Genomic DNA, 13,323 nt, shown 5'->3' on the forward strand with positions numbered 1-13,323 from the left:
ATTCTACAACAAAATAGTGCCTGCTCCTAGTAAATGTGCTTAGCTTCAGGGCAGCAGAAGGAAACACCACTTTATTCCTGTGGCCATGGTGATGTGCCACCATGAGTTGAGTTTAAAATGTTAAACTCTACGGATTGAAGGAGTCATTTTTATTTATTTAATAGGCTTGCTGTTATTATTTTGCTGTAGCATATATGGAACATAGCAATTGTGGAATTGGGGGTTGTAAGTGATTGATAATCTAAAGTGAGAGGGCAGTTAAAGTCCAAAATTGCCTAAAGGCATCACCACTGTCACCTGACTTCCTTGGAGAAGTGCAGCTCAGCTAGTTGTTACTGCACAGCTGCACTTGTGCCCTGAGCCGCTGTAGGCAGTGAGTTTCCTGGCAGGAGGACGAATAGGTGCATTGACTGCTGACATGCCAAATGGAGTGCCAGAGGCCTTCCTCACCCATTGCTGCTGGGCACATGGTCCTCCTTGGCAGCAGGGGTTTGAGCTAGGCTACAGAAAGGTGAACAGATGTGGAAGGAGGATAGGGGATTCTTTTCTTTTGTATTCATCTAGTCCAGCGTTCTGCTTCTACAGCAGCCAACAAGCAGCCTTTGGGAAGCCCACAAATGGGACATGAGTGGAAGAGCACCTTCCTGCTCATGTTTCCCAGCAAGTGGTATATAGAGGCATACTGCCTCTGATACCGGAGGTAACATATAGCCATCAGGACCAGTAGTGACTGATTGTTGCAGTCTGGCATAGCTATTTGGATGTGTTTGTCTTCTAAGGTTAATTTCATTCATCTATCAGTCATAAAGAGAATTGTGGTGGTTTACTATACGACTGCCCCTTCCAACTGTGTCTTGAGGATTCTGCCCATTATTTCACATGAACAGGAGTAAAATTAGGTTTTTATTCTTTTTGGTTTTATTTATTTCTATTTAAAATGTTTATAACCTGCTTCCCTGGGCCTTTTGAATTGGAATGTTAACTTGTAACATGCCTTATGTTAACTTGTAACATTCCACACATACATCCCATGGGAATTATGGGAATAGTTTCATCAAAGCTCCTACTAAAGTTCTGTTTAAACACCACACAAGATTGTAAATTCGGGATATTTTGCACAATATGGATGAGCGCTACATCAACTGGCGCTTTTTTCAATGAGCCCATGCGATGAGAAAATTCGTGTAGCTGTTTCACACGTTGTGGGTTACTCGAGGTATGTAGACTGAACGTCGGAACGCACCCTAATTCAAATTCCGGGATGGCGTCTACAGCTCCGCCTAGTTCCGTGCCCATAGGAACCGCTCTTAGTACTCGCTTGCCCTTAAAAGAAATGGGCGCCTAGGTCGCGTGGCTTTCCTCAAACCACATCGTATCCAAATATCGCGAGAATGCATGACTTTCTACTGGCTATCCCGAGCTTTTCGGTTCCCGGGCAGTGGAGAGGACCTCTCGCGACATGTGCCTTTGAGATTGGAGCCTCTCGCGGTATCTCGGAGCCCTGGGAGAAGACGGACACCTCGGGGGCGGCGACGCTGGAAGAAGATGGCGGACGAAGCGGGTAGCAACGGGGACGCTTCAGCCTTGCCGGTGGGGAAGGAGGCAGGTGAGGCAGGGGTGGTTCTGCCTTAACTCTGGCGGGCCGCGGGTTCTTGTCTCCTTGTACTTTTCCGCCGCAGGCCTGCCCCCCTTGGCATATTTCGCCTGGAACATGATTGGGCCTGTGGATCTCGCCCGCCCCGCCTCCCCCTAACCCCCTTCCTGCGTGACTGCAGGATTAGGACCAGGTGCCGACACACTTCTTCCACCGCGTGTGAAGCGGGAGGAACGAGCTCCCCTTTTATTTCTATTCTCTACCTTCTGTGGAAAAGCCGATCACGAATCCTTCCCCTCCGCTCCGTGTGCAAGTCAAAGTTTCCTGTTGCCACTGACTTCAGTTGCTGAGAGCTAGCTAGGCTTGTTTAAACAAAAATATAAAACCTTAGGGCATTTTGCAGACTAAACAAATCATTGTGTTACAGGGGTCGTGGACTAGGGCCCACGAAGTCGTGCATCTAATGATCTGAGCTTTAGTCCTAAGTCTGTTATTCTTTAAGGTGCCATAAGAAAGAATAGGTCCATGTGACTCTCCTTTCATCCTTACACTGGTAGTGAAACCCTCGTGAGAGCAGCTTTAGTGCCAATTTCTTATAATCCTCAGAAATGATTTGTTGAAAGAATGATTATTTCTAGTTCATCATAGTATATGATCCCTAGGTTATTGTACATTTGCTACCCTCCCCCCTACCAGATGTGATTAAGGGGATGTGATTGGATTTCAGTCCTATTTCACACATTGTCCATCTCATCTCATACACAAATACATCTATTTGAACTGCCAGAGTGTAATGTCCTTGGAAACAGTAGTGTGTTCAAGTTCCAATGTTATATTAAGTGCCCAAATTATTGATCTCTATGATCTGGTTTGCAAATAACAACAATTCCTGGCTTGTTTCTGAATCTTCGTGAGACACTGCTAGTTTGGATTCTTTAACCCAGGAATTGTCAGATCTGAGCAGGAGCAAGCGAGCATGCTGTCTCCCCATATGCTTCCACTTTAAATAAAAAGCCTAGATTGTTTTTGTGGCATCTGAACCTGGAACTCTGAGTTGTTTAGGAGTTTAGTAACTCAGAACAATCAACCCTGTTGGGACTTGTATGAAGGGACTGGACTTCAAGTGAGTGAGTTCGAAGAATGCTCTAAAGAACCTTGATTAGCTGCCACACTTCTGTCATGCTGTTCCACAGCCAGTATTATATACATTCTGTGCTCATAGTGATAATGCAAGTCTTAGATATAGAAATTAAGAAATGAAGGTTCTGATAAAATAAAGAGAAGGCACAAAAATAGAAACGAAGGCATGGAATTTATGGGGCAGCTAATGAATGAGTGGTTGTGTAGCAAGGAGAGGGGAGAGAAAGAGCTGTGTGGGATGGATATCCTGGCCCCTAAATCCAATGGTGGGTAAGCTTTTTTGGTCTGCGGGATAAATTGTCTGCCAGGAAACTTCTTGGATGCTGTCAGCCACTCTTTCAGGAGCTGCCCCTTCAAGCTTCTACTAGTGCCTTGAAGCGGCGAGTCATAAGGAAGACAGCTCTGTATGCGTTTCTCATGAGGAAAGATGAGGGGAACACTGAACCTTCAGCAACCTTGCTTCAAGGAGCCTAGTGTACCTTGGTGGCAAGGTTCCCCAGGTCCGTATGCCCCTCACTTTTCCCAATGCAGCTGCTCCAGGGATGGAGTCCTGAGGTTGGTGGGTTGTGGGCTGGGGTTGGTGGTTGCGGGCTAGGGTTCCCCACCCTCCTTAATCACTAAATACCTGACCCTGAGCTTTCTGAATCTTCATCAGACACTGTTAGTTAGGATTGCTCGATAGCAGGCTGCAAATATACATTATCCTTTTAATTTCCCTGAGGCAGCTTTAGCGCTCCTCTCCCCCCAGCAGATATGGGTGAAAGAACTTAGGAAGTCGCAGACAGGAGGAGCCAGAACTGCCTAATTTGCTGCTTCATTAGGGCAGATAGTGCACATATCTTGCTTGTAGCATTTATATTACGTTTTGCTGCATTAGGCATTATTCATGGAAAGGTGGGGTATACGTTTAACAAATAAACAAGCAAGCAAATTATGAACCTTATTCTTAGAACATCAAACTAAATTAGGTGAAATTCTGCTATTGTATAGCGCATCTGGGATGCACAATATCTATGGCTGTCTTCGAAGCATCAGATTAAAGATACTAAGGCTGCAGTCCTGTGGTTGCAGGGAAGGTGTTCCAGACAATAGGAATAGATCCAATCTCCTCCAAGGGTGGAGAGAGAAGCCTACTTTTGGAGTGTGAGATCAACCTTGAATGCCCTCTCCCAGCAGAAACATCTGAGCCCCAGCATCAGAATTCCAATGCCAGTAGAAGGAAAAGGATGGGTGGAAGAAGCCTGGGATATGCAGGAACCATGGCCCTCAGGCACACCCCTGATAAGGGGTTGAGGGAGAGATATGGCAGCCCTTGAGTTGACATGCGGATTTCCCTCCAGTTGGTTGCAATTAGGAGGGGAAACCCCCCCTCTCCCCCCCCAAAAAAAAAACAGGAAGGGAGGAAAATGCTGCTTCTCCCTCCTTTCTGCCCTGCTGGCATAAGCTTAGCAGGGCTTTAGATGAGGCTGTTTGTCTGCTTTCAGATCTCTCTACCGCTTCTGGTGGGACCTCTGTGTGAGACAGCTAATTATCTGATACTGACATCAGTTCCACAAACATGGAGCTTTCAATGTCTCTCTCCCACATTTATAGATCTGTTTTCTTACATGCAGGCTTTTTCATTTTTTTCTCTCTATCTAATGGATTATGCTGGTTATGGGCAGAATTTTGTTCACCTTCACTAATTACTCTTATTATAATTTTGTGGGAGCACTTTCTTTACCATAGAAAAAGTGAAGCATTGCTTTTAATAATGTTTTTAAAGCTTTCCTGCCCCCAGTCACTTTTGTTCTGTTGCTGCCATGTCTAATGGTGACTCACTGATGAAAATCAATGTTGTGAGTGGAGGCGCATTGGAAACGAAAATGGTTTGTGCTGTTTGCAGTGAACATACTTCTCAAGAAATAACTTTTCCCATAAGCTCTTGTTTTATGGCCACTTGAAAGTATTTCCAACGAACTCTGTTTATCCTTTTGACCCATATCTGTTACTAATGTTTTCATTGGGTATGATGGACTTCAAGGCAGCTCTTGCTATTACACACTGTTTCTGCAGTCACAGAGACAGCTAATGGTTCACTGCACATATTGTCCGGTTCACATTAACCAGGTTTCTTGTGGTCATGTATATATGTGTACAGTTAGGTGGAGAAAGTCAGTAGTGTGATAACTTTGTCTAAGTTTATACAGAATGCTGTGGTGCAAGCAGTAGACACATAGGCCATTTCTACACCTGCCTTCCCCCCCCCCCCCCCCGGGATTGTCTCGGGATCATCCCTGTGCATCCAAATGACACACAGGGCATCCCGGGAGCAGGCAGGGACGATCCCTCCATTTGTCTGGGATAATCCTTAGGTGTAGAAAGGGCCATAGCCTTTCAAATAGACACAAGCTATATGAGAATAAGTTTGTTCCAATGTATGCATGAGAACTAAATTCATAAAAATTTTAACTGATCTCTTTTTTTTAATAGTTCTTTGAATTACTAAAACTGAAATACGTGTTGATGGCAAACAATACAAATCCTGCTGGAACATGAGCCATAGGACCAGAATGGGTGGTGAACCTCCCTTTGCAGGAGCAGAATACTTCTCTAAAAAGCAGCATGCTCCCCCAGGTCAGGTATTATCATGGGTGGGGCTTCACACTCATATTTAGCCTGCAATTCTAAATATATATCTTTGGAAGTCCTATGATCCATAGTACAGGCTTCTGAATAAACCTGCTTAAAATCAGGATGGCTGTGCCTACATCTTTTTCAGAATGACATTTAGTGCAGGATTTGGAACTTAAGCTTTTAGAGGTGCTCCAAATCTCAGCATAAGTGCAGGGGCAGGTAGGGATTTGTCCCTTTTGCCAGTAGTATGGGGAGGAAAACTTCCCAGTGCTTTATTTTTTCATAGAAAATTATCCTTTTCTCAGTTTATTATTTAAAAAAAAGAATACAATATTAGGCAAGCTTAGCAGTTTCAAAGTTGCAATTACTGTTTTTCAGGTGATTATCCCTAGCAAGTGTGTGAAAGGATACATATATGTCATTGAAGGACATATAAGTTTCAGAGTGAAATGGAACTAATAAGTCGTGGCAGTGAAACTGAAGGTGCCCCACCAACTTAAGCGGAACAGAATTGAACTCTATTGAAATAAACGAGTGATTGTCACCATATCATGCACAGTTCTTCAGGTTGCTAAAATTATTTAATGTGTCAATAGTTTTCATTATCTTTGTTTTTTTCCTTAAATTTAAGCCACTCTGCTTATGCTATTGTCATAGCACTCGTGTGCATGACTTCTAGCGCCACGGCAATAGGGTATGCTGGTGTGACGGGTTTCCCCAGAAAGCCCATTGTGCCTGCATACTTTACTGGGGTTGCGCTAAAGGACACTTATTCTAGTGCTGTGTCAATGCTGTATGCAGAATAGCAGTGTGAGATACTGCCCAATGTCTTTTTACAAGCATTGCACTAATTTTTTTTTACATAACATTTAAATTATGAAAGCCCTGTTGCACTTCACTTGGACAGACTGGACAGCCTCTTTGAAGCTCAGTGTGAGGTCAACAAGATGCCCTTTCACTACATCCTTTTCCTGGACCAAGACTTCGCACTGACTTCGAAAAAACAAGGCTTAACCGCTTTTCAAGTCTTAAGGAATAGACCTATCCCTGCTGGCAGACAATTCCTTTATCTACAATGACTACTTGGTAGCATAGACGTATGGGCTAAGTTCTGCAACAACCTCAGGTGTTTTATTTGTCTTTAGACAACACTATTAAAAGACCTAATAACATTAGCCACATCACCAGAACTCATTCACTTGGTCACTTTCCAATGTGATGTGTGCCATCACCTGCCAACAATGCCCTTCGGTCTACACAGGACAAATAGCATTTGTAAGCAAGCACAGGTCTACCTCCTGTGAGGGAGAATTATTACTGTACAGAATAGGCCGGAAATTATTGAGGATATGTTGGGAATGTTTTAGCTGAGTGTTTTAAATGGTCTGACAGTCTTGTATCTGGTCCTGGTCTATAACAGGTTTTCCCTGGGTACCAATCTGGCTTTGCCTGTCTATTTGGGTGGGTGGTTACTTCACTGGGTGGGTATTGAACTTCTCAAAATTCCAGAGTAAAGTGTTCTTAAGCTAATGGTCGTTACCTAAAACACTCAGCTAATATATTTCCATCTCTCAGGAAACACATTTTATAAAATGAGGTGCAATTTTTCAACAAAAAAACTCGGAGGAGAGATGGAATGGCAAAGCTTGTCTCAGTAGCCAAGGCAAAATGTCTGGATGCCTGCCCCTCCCCTTGAGTGAAACCTTAACATCTGTCCAAAAGTATGTCCCACTAGACTCTACTCAACACCATCGTCTAAGAGCAATTACAGTTGCCAATTTACTGCTGTTGTATATAGTCCTTTTCTTACATTGATTTGAATGTTGTATAGAAATCTTACAGATAACGACAGAAAATGTCCCACAAGGCCTTTTAAGCCCCATGTTTTTTTCTCCAAATAAAGTGTATTTTAATCTGCAATAACTCTGCTTGTCCTTTGACGGTGTGTCTTGCTCTATTCTACTATTACTTACCACAAAAAACATAATTCAAAGTGATTTCCTGATGCACTTACTGGCAGTTTATGGAATACAATTTATCATGTCAATATAGTGATTTATTAGTGTTTAAAATGAATGCACGGAATGTGTTTTGAAGACAATTGCAGGTTAATCATAGCCGAGAAAATTTTCTGCCCATGTATTTGTATTTTTCCAGCTTGCTTCTTATTCAGTGTGTAAACAGCAGTTTATTCTTTGTGAGCTTATTGGCCTAAGATATACATGTATGTGTGTGTGTACACATGCACACACACACACACACATCTAAGCTGTTGACAAAAAGTGATCCTTCTCTTCTTGTAAGTATATTTATTTATTTATTTAATTATTTAATTACATTTATATACCGCCCCACAGCCGAAGCTCTCTGGGCGGTTTACAACATTTAAAAATAGTAAACATTAAAAATATACAATTTAAAAAACAACAACACACACACACACATAAAAAAGTATAAAAACAACAGTATCCATTTAAAAACAACAATTGTACCTTTGGAGACAGAAAACAATGCCTGACACTCTGTGCATCTCTTGCTGAAAGAGATCTCTTCGCCAATTGACGGTTTAGTTGAAGACTAATGAAAGCATTGGCATTGTATTTAAAACGGACATGGATCAATGCTAAGAATGAATGTTGAGCCTTTCTCTGTGCTCATTTAAACTATGTTATTTACAAGGGAAATCATTAAATGAAGTGGTTTCAGATTGTTTAAGTCCACAATGGTCTCCTGGCATGTGAACTAACATTATTCCTGCCGCTGCATATTTCCATATCATCGGCCTGTCTTATTTTAGTGATGTGGAGGATGCCTAAATTATTCAGCCCTGAGGGGAAATTTGTCCTGCAGCATCTCAAGGACACATCAGACATTTATTATTTTGTTGTGTTGCTCCTGAATATTCTTCCCCTCCCTGCATTTTTTTTCATTTGAACATGGAGTAAGAATTACATGATTTTTTAAAAAATCTGTTTTGGCTTCCATTAATATTTGCATTACTTCTCCCTGACTGAGAAATTAGGATTGTAAAGTAAGAGAAAGGGGCGGATCGTATCACGATCCGTGTTCACATATACTACAAAGGTGGATAAGTATTATAAAAGCCTTTTAATATATTAATAAGTTTCACTAGTCAAGAAAAAAAGTATATTGCCACTGTAGGGCTGTGTAGTCTGACATTAAGAACACACAAACAAATACTAAAAATCCATTAAAAACACTCAAAGTCAAGGATTATTTTTTTAAAAAAAAAAAAACAGACCAAACGCATTTCGACCCTAAAGGAGGGTCTTCCTCAGTGGTCACATATACGATATAGACACTTAGAAATACTAAGTTATTTACAAATTGCCAATACCTGAAAGTCAAGAAAGACATGGAATTAGCAGCATTCATATCCACGCTAGAGCCTCTTGCCCATAGCCCTATGTTCCAATTGTTTAACCTAAAAAAATTTCTAAAAAAAATACCACTAAATGTTACTGTCCCTTGCTTTTTAAAGTAGGTATTGGGCTAGTATATTTCAGCTAGTATCCCATGTTTGGGATACAGCTTCCTGTCCCAACTGCCAAGGTGGTGTTCTGTCTGCAAGGAGCCTCTTTATTATGTTCTAAATTCAAATGTGCAAAGGGGCATATGTAAGAATTTTTAAAGTAAAACTCTTATTTTATATACATACAAAGTTAAAATGCAAAGTTATATATTTCAAGCTAGAATATTACCTGTAGTGAAAGCTGGCCCCGATTTCACTGGTGTTTTCACATGTATTTCTTTTGTTATCAAGAGGCAGCCATCTAACTCATTATATAGTGCAAGAGACACTTGGAGCCCAAGTATATTAAGTTGAAGTTGATTGTGATACTGACTATACCTGCTGTGCCTGAAGGCATCTTGTATATTCTATTAGGTAATGGGGTTCTTTATGGTGCTAACTGGCTCTATCAGAGGCATTACTGGTATGTAAATTGTTTGACCCTACAGGCAGGCGCTATCAATTGAGTTGTATTGTACTGAGCATAACTACATATCCTAATAAGTAATACACATACTGGGTAAGATAGTCACTCCATTAGACAGAAACAAAAACAAGCCAAAAGGTAATAAGTACATTTAGTGCATAGCCATCCAGTTGATTTCCTTACTTAGACCCGCTGGTGATTTTGTCTTTAAAGTGGAGATCCAGAGTGTTTTGTGCTGTTGAAGTATGTGTTGCATGTTCTGTCCATGTCCTTCCACCTTCTCCAAACAGCAGAGTTGTGTTCCATGTCCAGATAGTGTTGGACCAATGGTACTTGTATTCTCTGGTTTCTAATACAGCTCTTGTGTTCAATAATCCTGGTCTTGATAGCTCTTTCAGTCACTCCCACATAGATTTTATTGCAGGGGCACAGAATCGCATAAATAACTCCCTTAGTCTGACAATTATAGAAGCCTCTATAGGTATATAGTAAGTTATTAATAGGATTGATCAGCCCTTTCCCCACAAGGCAATAAGTGCAAACACTACGGTGGCCACATGTATAGTTTCCCAAGTCCTCCTCCCCCAAAAGGGTTACATCCCTTAGTTTGTTTTTAGGGGGGCATGCACTGTGAACCAGCATGTCCCTAAGATTCTGTTTACGCTTGTATGCAAAAGTAGGCTGATTCTGACAAGCAGGTATAACATTTAAGAGGTGCCAATGCTTAATTATAATTTCTCTGATCTTGTCTGTATATCCATCACACGAAAGGGGAATAACCATCCTTTCTAAAGGTTGCTTAGATCTAGGTTGTAGGAGTTCATTTCTATCTCTACTAAGAGCCTTATACTTGGCTGTTTTTAAAAGTTTCTTAGGGGATAACCATAGGTATCCCCTATGGTTCAATTGAGCAATAAGTAGATTGGCTTGTCTGCAAAAGTCCTGTGTGCTACTACAGTTCCTTCTTAATCTTAACATTTGCGAATAGGGTAGGTTGCGTTTCATATGTCCTGGGTGATAACTGTCATATCTCAAAAATGAGTTGGCATCTGCTTTTTTTGTGATATAAATCAGTAGTAAGTTTGTCATTTTGAAGATTCACCACCACATCCAAAAAGTTCAATTTGGATCTATTGTAGTTCATGTCAAATTTGATGGTGTCATGTTTGGAGTTAATGTCTTGGAGGAACTGGAGGAGGAGATCCTCTGTTCCTCTCCATAGCATGAAGATGTCATCTAAGTATCTCTTATAAAAGACAATAGAGGGTTTAAAAATGTTGCCCTCTTGCATGATATGTGTTTGTTCAAACCAGTCCGTATAAATATTAGCCAAATTTGTAGCCCATGGCTGTGCCTGAAATTTGCCAATAGAATTCTTCCTGAAAAGTAAAAAAGTTTTTTTTTAAGGGCTAGTTCAGCTAAAGAACATAAAAATGCTGTTGGATGAGTGGTGACATCTATTCTTTTATTCAGTGTGGATTCTAGGACTTCTAATGCTTCCTATTGTGGAATATTGGTGTATAGAGATACTACATGCATAGAGACAAGCCATGTGTCCCGTAAGTCATCATGGATGTTGTCCAAGAGATTTAAAAAATGTGTTGTATCTTTTAAATAGGATTCAATATGTGGTACAAAGGGTTTAAGAAAAGACTCGATGTAATTAGACAGAGGCTTTAATATAGATCCACATCCTGATATAATAGGTCTCCCCTGGAGAGGGGAGACATTTTTGTGTATTTTAGGAAGGAGGTAGAATCTGGGGATACGTCCCTCACTTTCTAAAAGATAGTCATGTGTATGTTTATCAATATATCCCATAAGGGAGGCTTCATTCAACAACGTGGCTATTTCATTTTTAATTTGTGTGGTTGGATTCTGCTTACATACTCTGTAATGTTGAACATTATGTAGTTGACGGTGGGCCTCCTGAATGTAATCTCTTTCATTCAGAACTACAATCGCACCACCTTTATCTGCTGGTTTGAAGATCACATCTCTATACCCTTTAAGGGCCGTTACTGCCTTATTTTCTTCACTGGTAAGGTTATGCCAGGTGTTAATCCTTGTTGCTTCAAGGGTCTCTATTTCCTTTGTTACTAATTCCTCAAAAGTAATAATTCTATGGTTCCTTGAGGATATGAATGCTGCTAATTCCATGTCTTTCTTGACTTTCAGGTATTGGCAATTTGTAAATAACTACTTAGTATTTCTAAGTGTCTATATAGATATGTGACCACTGAGGAAGACCCTCCTTTAGAGTCGAAACGTGTTTGGTCTGGTTTTTTTAAAAAAAATCCTTGACTTGAGTGTTTTTAATGGGTTCTTAGTATTTGTTAGTATGTTCTTAATGTGTTCTTAATGTCAGACTACACAGCCCTACAGTGGCAATATACTTTTTTTCTGCACTAGTGAAACTTATTAATGTATTAAAAGGCTTTTATAATACTTATCCACTTTTGTAGTATATGTGAGCATGGATAGTGATACAATCCGCCCCTTTCTCTTACTTTACTGTCTTGACTTTAAGGGGCCTGGATAGCTCTTTTGCTTATGTGAGAAATTTGGATTGTCATTACAAAATTCTGAAGTCATGTGTTTGCCAGAAGGCCTACATTTAACCAGTGTTTGGAGCTGCCCTCACCAACTGAGTGATGCTGGCAAAGTCTATAAGGATAGCTTGTCCTTGCCAAAGTTTTATAATTTTTTGTTGTTGTTGTTGTTGTTGCAGTGGATCGTCTGATTAAAGAGAACAGCCACATCTTCACAGATACCCAATGTAAAGTCTGTAGTGCTGTGCTCATCTCTGAGTCCCAGAAGCTTGCTCATTATCAGGTACACTTCATGCTACAGGCAGTTACTGAAACTATTGTTTTGAACGTGTAGGATTCCTGATATGCTTATATTGCTCCTCTGTGCTCTTTTCTCCAGAGTAAGAAACATGCAAACAAAGTTCGGCGGTACATGGCTATCCATGGTGAGGAGGAGCTCAGCCAGAGTAAGAAAATAAAGCTGGATACAAAGCAGGTAAGGCCAACCAGAACAGAACTCCAAAACAGCAAACTAATGAGTTTAATGCACTGGAAAGCTTGGGAAGTTCACTCAATGTAGCATTTCTTTGTGAGGTTATGTACCAGAGGGATTTCTTGGATCGCTGTTGCAGGAATAGTCCATGCACTGAACTGCTCAGGCAAACATACATTTAAAGCAGAGGTGCATGCACCATATGCAGCCCCTAGAGGCAGGTTATGCAACTCCTCCCCCACCGATTCCTCTCCTCCTAATTCCCAATCAGCATTGCTGCTTTCACACCGCTAATGGCTTTGTGGAAGCTGCTATATCCATTGCTTTTACCAGGAATGGGAAGCTAAAGCCTCCTCTACCTCCTAGCAATCCAGAAGCAGACAGCATCACTGCTTCTGCACTGCTGATGCCAGTGCAAAAAGCACCGATGCCCATTGCGGGTGTGGTGGGTGGAGGAGGTTTTAGTTTCCTCCTGCTGCTGGCATCTGTATGCCCACGTGCAGCCCACAGGCCCACTAATGATGCGAAGTGCAGCACTTGAGGCCAAAAGGGTTGTGTACCCCTGGTTTAAAGCTTATCCACCTAATTAAATGTTTACCTGTACAATGGAAAGAAACCTGAGAAGCTGGTCGAAAGAAAATGACAGTCAACTTCCTGAACTTAAGACATTTTATTGGTACACTTTCTTCTGCTTCTTCAGACCCAGTAAATTTCTGTGTTCCTTCTTGCAAACAGCAGAGCAACAATGGAGAAGACAGGAACAAATGCTGTCCCATCTGTAACATGACCTTCTCCTCACCTGTTGTGGCTAATTCCCACTACCTAGGCAAGACTCATGCCAAGAATCTGAAGCTGAAGCAGCAGTCTCCTAAAGCAGAAGGTATGAGTGGGAAGATGCAGGTGCATTGTCTCCTGGTGTGCTGAAAACCCCTGATCAGATTAATCCAGGGCTCTGAGTTTCCATTGTACAAACACTGAGCAGTGATTGCT

The 13,323-nt window shown here is 41.3% G+C and overlaps 1 protein-coding gene across 4 annotated transcripts in view; it reads left to right on the forward strand.

Moving 5' to 3' along the window:
• The first annotated feature begins 1,487 nt into the window (after nucleotides 1–1,487).
• ZNF346 (zinc finger protein 346) overlaps nucleotides 1,488–13,323 on the forward strand; it is a 28,196-nt gene continuing 16,360 nt past the window's right edge. For 2 of the 4 annotated variants that reach the window (XM_063120968.1, XM_063120972.1), the window contains exons 1-5: nucleotides 1,528–1,606; nucleotides 5,207–5,350; nucleotides 12,041–12,144; nucleotides 12,241–12,336; nucleotides 13,069–13,213. In XM_063120968.1, the coding sequence (XP_062977038.1) occupies nucleotides 5,269–5,350; nucleotides 12,041–12,144; nucleotides 12,241–12,336; nucleotides 13,069–13,213 (427 nt within the window). In that variant the 5' untranslated portion in view covers nucleotides 1,528–1,606; nucleotides 5,207–5,268. Of the gene's footprint in view, nucleotides 1,607–5,206; nucleotides 5,351–12,040; nucleotides 12,145–12,240; nucleotides 12,337–13,068; nucleotides 13,214–13,323 lie in introns of all 4 variants that reach the window. The other 2 variants (XM_063120969.1, XM_063120971.1) reach the window with 2 other exon arrangements.

This window comes from Elgaria multicarinata, chromosome 3 (genome assembly GCF_023053635.1).
Source record: "Elgaria multicarinata webbii isolate HBS135686 ecotype San Diego chromosome 3, rElgMul1.1.pri, whole genome shotgun sequence".
NCBI lineage: Eukaryota > Metazoa > Chordata > Lepidosauria > Squamata > Anguidae > Elgaria > Elgaria multicarinata.